This window comes from Mandrillus leucophaeus, unplaced genomic scaffold (assembly GCF_000951045.1).
Source record: "Mandrillus leucophaeus isolate KB7577 unplaced genomic scaffold, Mleu.le_1.0 Scaffold129, whole genome shotgun sequence".
Lineage (NCBI taxonomy): Eukaryota > Metazoa > Chordata > Mammalia > Primates > Cercopithecidae > Mandrillus > Mandrillus leucophaeus.
Window position 1 is genome coordinate 260,071 of NW_012101243.1, and position 10,416 is coordinate 270,486.

The following is a 10,416-nucleotide window of genomic DNA, read 5'->3' on the forward strand; positions in this document are numbered from 1 at the left end:
GAAAATTCCCGTGGCCACCATATGGTAGGCAGGGGCGGCAGCAGAGACCACACCAGCTTTCAGATCAGCCACAGATTCAGATGGGCAGGAGACTGTTAGAATTTCTGTCGTAAAGCCCATTCCACTGCTGGTGCTAGAAATCTCATCTCAGTGGGTCTGTCCTCCACAGCATTTGCCCATGCAGGCTCCACGTGGTACTTGGCCATCAGGCTCCTGGTGACAGTGGCTTTGTCCTACTGTCCTGTCTATAAGGTCTGGGTGCCCAGTGCTGTTCCCGGTGGTAGCTGAGCCTTCTCTGTGCTGACTATGGAAACATGCAGCCCTGGGGAGCTTGGGGTTCTACAAGGGAAACCTGGGCCGTGTAGGGTTCTCAGGGACCTACAGGTGGCTGACAGTCTCCTGTCCCCTCTGCCACTTCTGTGGTCATATCCTGCAGCCTTTAGGAGGGCACTTCCTGTCTGTCCCTGTCCTGGTCGCCTGTTTCCTCAAGGACTAGGCTTTGGAAACACAAGCTGAGGACTCATTCCCAGCATCTCTGGGAAGTTGCTGTCAGCCCTTCCCTGAAGTGACAAATGTGTCCCTGATGGAACAAGGTACAAGGACATGGGACATCATCTAAGTCATACTTTTGTGAAAACCATTTAATCTGTATCTGGCCATGAGAAAACATAAACCCAGATGGTGCACCATTCTATAGAGTGTGCTTGGATACTTCAAAAACACCAACATTTCAGCCGGGCGCAGTGGCTCACGCCTGTAATCCCAGCACGTCGGGAGGCCGAGGCGGGCGGAGCACGTGAGGTCAGGAGTTTGAAACCAGCCTGGCCAATATGGTGAAACCCCGTCTCTACTAAAAATACAAAAATTAGCCAGGCGAGGTGGCTCATGCCTATAATCCCAGCTACTTGGGAGGCAGAGGCAGGAGAATCATTTGAACCCAGGAGGTAGAGGTTGCTGTGAGCCAAGATCACGCCACTACACTCCAGCCTGGGTGTCGCAGCGAGACGGTCTCAAAACAAAAAAAATAAACCAAAAAAACCCATGAAAAAAAAATAAATAAAACACCATCAACATCTCGAAAAACAAAACCAACAAAGTAGGGAAATTTTGATTTGTAAAGAGACTAGAAAGACTAGAAGGACATGGTGGCCTGGCACGTTGGCTCACACCTGTGATCCCAGCACTTTGGGAGGCCAAGGCGGGAGAATCACTTGAGCCCACGAGTTTGAGACCAGCCTGGGCAACAAACTGAGACTCCATCTCTACAAAAAATTTTAAAATTAGCTGGGCATGGTGGCATGTACCTGTGGTCCCAGCTACTTGGGAAGCTGAGGCAGGAGGATTGATTGAGCCCAGTTGGTTGAGGCTGCAGTGAGCCATGATCACACCACTCACTGCACTTCGGCCTGGGCGGCAGAGTGAGACCCTGTCTAAAAAAGAAAGAAAAAAAACCAGACAGACATGGTAACTGAAAGCAGTGACTGATCCTTAATGGGATCCTGGATGGATAAAAGGGAAAGGGTGTAAGGGACAAGGTTGTGAGGGCACCTGGCGTATGGACTGTGCTTTAGGCCATATTAATATGTGCACTGAGTGCTCTCCTGGGTACAGGAGGGGCTCCCTGGAACATCCTTTCTTAAGTTTGAAGGTGGTGATGGTGTTGTGGTTGTGCAGGAACGTCCTTGTGCCTGGGAGTTGTGTGATGTGTTTTGCAGTGAAATATCAGTGTATGCCACTGACTCTCAGATGGCTCGCGGGGAAAACGATGTGTATGTATCCGAGAGGGATAATGCCCATATGAGTGAAATATCGGTAATTGGTGATTCTGGCCGCCGGGTATGTGTTCATTATTATACTGTTCATTCAATGGAGGGGGCATCTTCTCTGCTGTGCCAGGAGGGCTGGGTATGGGGGTCCAGATTCTGTACATCAGACACCCCTACCCCATCTTGTGCTTAATAGAGAGTGCAGGATCCTTCCTGAGACCCTAATCTAACCCTCAAGTCCCTTCCCCTGCCACAGGAGAAGCAGGCTCTGAAAGGCTTAGGGTCCATACCCAGTCCCCATGGCCCATCCAGGAGAGCCGGCTGCTGGCTGCACCCCTGAACTTCTGCTTCAATGCCTGATGCAACCGGAAACCTCTTCACTTACCCTTCAAGTCACCGCCAGCTGGGTCTCAGGGTAGAGATAGGTCTGGGAAGGTGCCAGCCCCGGAGTTAATCTGAGCCACCTGTGGTCACCAGATGCTCCGTCACCACTAACAGGTGTATTGGGGTCTGGCCACAGTTGGGATGGGCTCCCAGGGACCTCTCTGGGGAGGGCCGGGCAGCCTGAACAAAGCTGCTGGGAAGGCAGGGTCTGTTCATCCACTGGGCCTGAGGTCATGAGCTTCTTGGCTGGGTTGGGCCAAGGGAGGAGACCAGCAATCTGTGGCTCCAGAGCCTGGCCAGAGAACTTCCTAAAAGGCATGTTCCGGCCGGGTGCGGTGGCTCACGCCTGTAATCCCAGCACTTTGGGAGGCCCATGGGGGCTGATTCTGAGGTCAGGAGTTCAAGACCAGCCTGGCCAACAGGGTGAAACCCCATCTCTACTAAAAATACAAAAATTAGCCAGGTATGATGGCAGGCGCCTGTAATCTCAGCTACTCAGGAGGCTGAGGCAGGAGAATTGCTTGAACCCTGGAAACCCAGGAGGCGGGGGTTGCAGTGAACCAAGATTGCGCCACTGTGCTCCAGCCTAGGTGACAAAGACTGTCTCCAAAAAAAAAAAAAAAAAAAAAGCATGTTCCTACCACCAGGGCTCGGCACCTCCTGCTTCTGTGTGGACTGCGTGCCGTTCCCTCCCCCAAAGCTGGCTACCCACTCATCCTTCCAGTCTCTACCAGAACACTCCTGCCCAGGTTGGGTTTGGCAGTCGCCCTGCAGGGTCCTGCAGCCTCATTCTGCTGCGTCTTGTTTTTCACCACCTGTCGTTGACTTGACCTTGTCTGTCACGTTCAGTGTGTCTCCCTCACCAGAGTGCGCTCTGCCCCAGCACTGGGCCTGTAGAGGTGCTCTGGAGATGCACTCAGGGCTTGCACCCGACAGAGTGGCAGCAGCTGCAAGGCAGGGGGATACTGAGTACCCCGCCCTGGAGAATGTGCAGCCTGTGGATCTGTGGGGAGTGTAAACTGTCCTCTAGGGTGGTCTTTATCAGCCTATCCTTGCTTCTGTGATAGCGTCTATCTTTCAAGGGTTTATTTCAAACAGGAAGCTGGTAAATGCACACTCATTTTCGGGAGAGGGGACTGTCAGCCCCATCTTCCTGCCCCAGATCACAGAGCTGGCATGTGACAGCTGGCATCCTGGCTGGCACTCGCATCAGGCTGTCTCCACAGAGCTTGCCGTTTGCGGGGGGTCTGGCTCAGTTTCCTGGGCCCACTCTGCTCATCCCCCTGCAATAATGCCACAAGCCCTTGGTACACGTTACCTCATTTATTCTCACAACATGCCTGTGAGGTAGGGAGGGGCAGGGACTGTCCCCGTTTTACAGAGGAGGAAGTTGAGGCACACAGAGGTCAAGTGACTTGCCCAAGGTCACAGACGGCGGCCAAGCTGGAAATGGGCCCCGGAGCAGGCCCTTGGTTCACCTGGGGGAGTCCCCCCTGCAGCAAGCGCCAGCCAAGAGGATGTCTCGGATGCCAGAGAGGCGCATACACAGCGTAGAGCAGCCCCTCGGGTACTGAGCTGGCTTCGGGGCTGAGCCCCTGCCCTCCCCCACCCTGCCCTGCAGGCCCAGGCCATTGCAGCTCAGGGCTCGTGACACCCTGGGAGTGGGATTGGGGGGCAGGAGAGAGAGAAGGATAATTGGGGTTAAAAAAAAAAAAAAAAAGAAAACTCAGAGGCTGGGCAGATGGGCCCTTGGGAGTAGGGGGGAGGGGGTGGAGACCAAAAATAAAAGAGGGCTGCTTACACACAAGGTATGTATTTTTACACACACTTGTACACACACCTAGATATAGTACATGTAAAAATATATGCTATTCACACACCCGCCTCCTGCCAGGTGCCCCGAGAGCCAGCGGCGGCGGCGCTGGGTGGGCATGGGTGAGCAGATGGGCGTTTGTTAAATATACACTCTAAGGTCTATGTGCATATGTACACATACATACAGACACCGCCGCCCGCCCCTCGGGCACCAGACACAGGCGCGGCTGAGGACAGACAGCCCCTTGGAAGCCACTCTGAGTCCTAGATTTTGCTGAAGGAAGAAGGGGCTGGAGAGAATAAAAAGGCGGGAGTCTGGAGTGTGATAACTGTGGCTTCGTCTCATTTCCCCCTCCAAGACTAAAACCTCCCTCATCTGCTCAGTGGTGAGTCCTGCCTGACACTGCCCAGGGCTGGCGGGGCACCTCCCAGTGAGGCGCCTCCATCTGCGTGTGTGTGCGCGCGTGTGAGGTTGTGTGTGAGCACTTGGCGGGGGAGGGAGGGGACGCGTGTCCATCTCTCTGTCCTCTGGGCCCTCAAACCGCAGAGAGGGCTGAGACCCAGAAAGCCGCTTGCCACAATGGTGACCACTGTGTGAGCTCTGAAGGGAAAAGAGAAAAACATAAGAATGAAAATCCAAGGTCAGAGCAGGGGGTAGCCGGGGAAAGGAGGAGGGAACATGGCAGGTGCCCAAGGCTGCCCTTGGACTGTCGTCATCTTGTAAACAAGCTAGTGTGAGTTCTCGTCAGATAGAAGGAGTAAAAAGACCGCAGTCTGGAGGCTGGGCCGGGAGTTGCCGACGTCCATCTATCTAGTCCACCACGGCCAGCAAGAGGAAAAAAAAGTTTTCTAGTTTCGTGATTTTTGTTGATTTTTTTTTTGTGTGAGTAAAATTTTCATAACCTAAAGCTGGGAGGGACCCAAAAAAGCCAAATGTGAGCCCTTGTATGCGTCAATTTGAAAGTTGGCTCAGGGTCTCTAGACAGAATAACCATAGCAAAGGTTGAGAAAACTCTGTTCCATTCGCACTTAGTTTTTGTGGTTTTAATGATTTAAAATCATTTCTTTCCTCCTGCACGGTCTCAGAGCCTGGTCTGGGCCTCCGGGACATAAATCTCGATGCTGTCTGCGCTCTCGGTGGCTGAGTTCTGCCGCACAGAAGCTGCCCGCTTCGCCGCCAGGAGTCTCTTGCGGGCCTCCTGGCGCTGCTTGTCGCTGGCGTCTGAGGCCTTGTCGCGGCTCACTGCCGGCTTGGATTTGGCTGGCTTCTTCGGGACCGGAGGGGGTGGTTTCTTCTCTTCCTTTAGTGAGACAGTGAGGAGGGAACAAAAATAAAATAAAGGTGCCACGTTTTGTGTGGCGCTACCCCCACCATATGCTGGCAGCTGGAGTCTCCACCCCAGCTTCCCCGCATCGGGCACAAGCAACACACACTTGGAATCAGGAAGCCACGAGAAGCGATGACAGTGGGAAGAGCACAAGGCACAGGAACGGAAAGCAAGCCTAGACTCCGAAGGTGCTCGAGCAGCAGGATGGGCAGATCCCCGTGTCCACCCTCATGTTGAACCACCAGGAGCTTGAGACTCAGGCAGGAGCTAGCCCGAGTACAGTCAGAGACTTAAATTTAGGGCTTCGGGTCCCATTTTACAGGCTATTCTAGGGGAGCAGACAGGGCCATGGTTCAATAGGGGTCACTGGTTCTGTTGGTTTGCAGAAGGAGGCCTCGGGGAAGAGGCTGGCTACCACGAGGTCACAGAACTGGCTCCAGACCCCAGGACTGGCAGCAGGGCCCCAGGACAAGGGACCACTTTGCTACCTCCTCTGTTATAACGTGATTGAGGCTGTGGGCGTGCCTCTCCCAGGACCCCCTTTTCTGGACATGCAGGGCAGGACACATGCTTCAGGGGCAGCCTCAACTATACGGAGCAAGCGGCATGCTAGACAAGTGCCAAGCATGGACCCCACGCAGTGATGGACGTGAGCCCCCAGCTCAAAGACGACACACGGAGAAGGGAGCCAAGCAGCACTGACCGATGTGGGCAGCGTTATTGCCGACCAGGAATTTGTCCCTGGACTTCCCCTCCGCACTGCTCCATGCTCACCTTCCTCTTCTCGGGGGTCTCCACCAGCTGCCAGCTGTTGGCCTTGAGGTGGTAGAGTTCATCGAACTTCATGCTGATGTCCTCGATGGACAGCTGTAGCAGGTCCCAGAACCCTGCCAGGTCCTGGGCTGTGGGGCGTGGGTTGGCATCAGGGTTCTGTGGGCCAGATGGGGATCAGTGGGGCGGGCTCAGCAGAGGCTTGTCCTGCTCCCCCGACCCCCCGTCTCCGCTTCCCCCGCCCCACGCCCTGCTGAAGCATGTTTCCTCTGGCCCCACCAGCACCCGAGGGGGCTCTTGAGGCCTAGTGTCCAGGTCAGTATCTGTATGAATGAATCTAAGCCAGTTCTGGTCAGCACCAGCCTTAGTGGTGGAGATCCTTGGGGACAGCCTATAGGGCTGTGGTGAGGAAAGCACTCCTGTCCCTAATGTATGCCAAGCAGACAGTTGTTTTGCAAGGAAGAAATACAAGTTTTTGGCCATGGTGTGAGTGACACCGATTGCCCCATTCACTCCCAGGTGGGGAAGATCACGGAATCCATGTTGTCTCCCTCGTGTCACTCTGTTCCATGACAATGCAACCCCCAGGTCTCTGCAGGTCTTGGAGACAAACACTCTCCACTGCGTCCCGCTGGGAGCACACAGATTCCCACAGGCAGAACAGCCCAGGACTTTGCTTTTGACCCCAGCAGGGCCAGCCCTCCTAACAGGTAAGAGGGAGGGAGAAAGCCAAGCCACCAATCCCAGCAGTGGTATTTCTTTAGTTCTTACCTTGAATGTCTTCTTACAGAAAAAATATACATATATATATATAATTTTTGAGACAGAGTTTTTGCTCATTGCCCAGGCTGGAGTGCAGTGGCGCGATCTCAGCTCACCACAACCTCCACCTCCCGGGTTCAAGCAATTCTCCTGCCTCAGCCTCCCAAGTAGCTGGGATTACAGGCATGCGCTCTCGCCCCCTTTCTTGCGTAGACACTGACACACATTGCCACTGGCCGCACTGTTTGTGTTACAGAGGAGGGCACAGAGGCTTCGCGGGGCTGGCAGAGTGTAGTGGGCAGCCAAAGGCTGGAAGCCCTGCTGTGGAGGAAGAAGAATCACACTCACCAAGTTTTGCTCACAGAGGCCCCGGAACTGCTGGAATTTCTGGGACATCAGTAGCTGGGCACTGCCCACCGCACTGAGGACTTTTCCTAAGACTGAGAAGCAGAGGGTGGGAAGACTGATTTAGCACAGCATTTGTGGGGACGGCATCATGCTTTTGATCTCCCCCTGCACTCCCTTAGGGTAGAACTCATTATTTCATGATGGTGGTGGTCTTCATTTTACCTACACATTAGTTCATTCTCATTGAGAAAAACACAAACAATATAAAGTGAACCCCATCCCATTTCCTGAGGATATTTTATGGCAACAAATATGAAAACTGAGTACAAATGTAAAACATTTTCCAGAAAAACATAAGAAGGTCTTAAGAAATAGAGGCCGGGTACAGTGGCTCACGCTTGTAATCCCAGCACTTTGGGAGACTGAGGCAGATCACCTGAGGTCGGGAGTTAAAGACCAGCCTGGGCAGCATGATGGAACCCTGTCTCTACAAATACACAAAAATTAGCTGGGCATAATGGCAGGTGCCTGTAATCCCAGCTACTCAGGAGGCTGAGGCAGGAGAATCATTTGAACCCAGGGGGCGCAGGTTACAGTGAGCCGAGATCGTGCCACTGCACTCCAGCCTGGGTGACAGAGCGAGACTCAGTCTTTAAAAAAAAAAAAAAAAGAAAAAATTTGATTAGACTCAAATATTTTTAAGAAACTGAAGCAGAACTCTTCTCAGAAAAGGAACTAGGTCTAAGTTTTATAGCTGAGGTATTAAAAACTTTCAAGAAACAGGAAATCCCTTTTTTATATATTCTGTTCCAGAGATTAAATAAACATGGAAAATGATGCAACTTGTTTTAGGAACTCTGACAGCAGATAAGACATGCCAAGAATGGACCACTTTCACTAACATAAATGTAGGAGTCTTAAAGTATAAACAAATAGGATCTATCAGAAGAATTGTAAAAAAATAAACATCCTAATTGATAAGTATTTAACCCAGGAATACAAGGTTGATCTTGTCTTGTGACTTCCAGTTTTAAAGTGCTGGCATCAGCCAGGCATAGTGGCTCATGCCTGTAATCTCAGTACTTAGGGAGGCAGGAGGTCCCCGACAAAAACAGAAAAAATTAGCTGGACGCGCTGGGGCGCATCTGTGGTCCCAGCCACCTGGGAGGCAGAGGCTGTGGTGAGCTTGGACCATGCCACTGTACTCCAGCCTGGGTGACAGAGTGAGGCCCCCTGCCTCAAAAAATCATAAAGTACTGGCACAGCCGGGCACTTTGAGAGGCCTAGGCCACGTGGTAAAAGCCCATCTCTAGAGAAAATACAAAAATTAGCCAGACATGGTAGCATGTGCCTGTAGCCCCAGCTACTTGGGAGGATCACTGGAACCAGGTAGATTGAGGCTGCAGTGAGCTGTGATGACAGTATTGCACTCCAGCCTGAGTGACAACGTGAGACCTTGCCCCCACCAGACACAAAAAAGGTGCTGGCATAAAGACAATGCTACCCATCCCCAACCCCCTTAGAAATCACTGAAAAGCAAACAAAGTAAACAAGAAGGGGGAGGCCGAGGTGGGTGGATCACAAGATCAGGGGTTCGAGACCAGCCTGGCCAACATGGTAAAACCCTGTCTCTACTAAAAATACAAAAATTATTCAGGCGTGGTGGCCCATGCCTGTAATCCCAGCTATTCAGGAGGCTGAGACAGGAGAATCGGAACCTGGGAGGCGGAGGTTGCAGTAAGCCAAGATTACGCCCACTACACTCCAGCTTGGGTGGCAGAGTAAGATTCCATCTCAAAAATCAAACAAAAAGTAGCACACCCAATTTTATTTGAAATTAAAAAAGGAGGCTTGGGCATGGTGGCTCACACCTATAATTCCAGTACTTTAGGAGGGTTGAGGCAGGAGGATCACTTGAGCCCAGGAGTTCAAGACAGCCTGGGCAACAAAGTGAAACCCTGTCTCTATGATTGCTTGAACCCAGGGTTTCAAGGCTGCAGTGAGCTATGATGGTACCACTGCATTCCTCCAGCCTGGATGACAGAGCAAGACCCTGTCTCAAAAACAAAAAAGAGTGTGGACTGCAGCAAGAGCTTTCCTGAACCTAGCCGGCAGCAAGGAGAATGACAGGGTTGGGGAGGCCCTGCATTGTGAGCAGCCCTGTAGTTGCCTGTGGAGAAGAAAAGCCTGATGGAACTCTCCCAGGCACCCATTCCCACCCTATTCCCACATATGATTCCTGCTGGCCTGGGACACAGTCCTGGCCCCGATCTCACAATGATCTACTTACAAGAGCTCATCAAGGAAGAATTCGCCTCATTAAGAAATTACTAATTAAAAGGGAACTGACACAGGAGTTAAAGATATTACAGGAACAGCAAATGGCACATGAATACTTACCAGAAATTGTTGCCAGGGAATAGATGAAAATTGTAACATTTATCCATGAATATGTAAAATAAGTCAAAGCAGAGATAGTAAGACAATGGAAGGAGATAAAATGGGCTCTGGAACTAGAGCAGGAGGAAAATCAGGCCATCATAGAAACAAGGCCACACTGGAGGTCGCACAGAGGTTCAACCCTGCTGAGGACTTGTCCTGAGTAGCAGAGCTCTACAGGGAGAGGAGGGCTGAAAGGCTCCAGGCACAAAGTGCTTCAGCTGCCCCATGAACAGAACAAAACATTTATTTTAAACGAATAGTTAAGCTGGGGGGAATAAAATGAGCCCCCCAGGGTAGACAGTGGGGACCTGTGCCTGGCTTAGTTTAAAGTGTGTGAATAAAAGGGAGTCTTTCCTAAAAAATTATAAGATCGTACCTGGGTACCTTATCTTTTTACAAACAGAAGTAGGGACTAAGTATTTAAAAAGACAAACTACTAAAAAGAGATTCAGAGACATGGAAGAGAAAGAACATGCATCTATCAGAGTTCTAAAAGGGGACAGAGAGATGGGAGAAATCAGAGGGATCATGGTTATCAATGTGGAGGCTCAGGCCTGTAATCCCAGCACTTTGAAAGGCAAAGGCCAAGGCAGGCAGATACTCGAGGCCAGGAGTTCAAGAGCAACCTGGGCAACATGGTAAAACTCTGTCTCTGTTAAAAATACAAAAAATAGCCAGGTGTGGTGGCACATGACTATAATCCCAGCTACTCAGGAGGCTGAGGCAGGAAAATCATTTGAATCTGGAAGGCAGAGGTTCCAGTGAGCCGAGTTGGTGCCACTGCACTCCTGCCTGGGTGA

At 51.7% G+C, this 10,416-nt stretch overlaps 1 protein-coding gene across 3 annotated transcripts in view; it reads right to left on the reverse strand.

The window, feature by feature from the left end:
• Positions 1 to 3,454: 3,454 nt before the first annotated feature.
• Positions 3,455 to 10,416, reverse strand: part of DLGAP4 (discs, large (Drosophila) homolog-associated protein 4) — a 202,913-nt gene continuing 195,951 nt past the window's right edge. For 2 of the 3 annotated variants that reach the window (XM_011972360.1, XM_011972359.1), the window contains exons 10-12: positions 7,175 to 7,266; positions 6,068 to 6,223; positions 3,458 to 5,266 (exon numbers count right to left, since the gene is read on the reverse strand). In XM_011972360.1, the coding sequence (XP_011827750.1) occupies positions 5,048 to 5,266; positions 6,068 to 6,223; positions 7,175 to 7,266 (467 nt within the window). In that variant the 3' untranslated portion in view covers positions 3,458 to 5,047. Of the gene's footprint in view, positions 5,267 to 6,067; positions 6,224 to 7,174; positions 7,267 to 10,416 lie in introns of all 3 variants that reach the window. The other variant, XM_011972361.1, reaches the window with a different exon arrangement.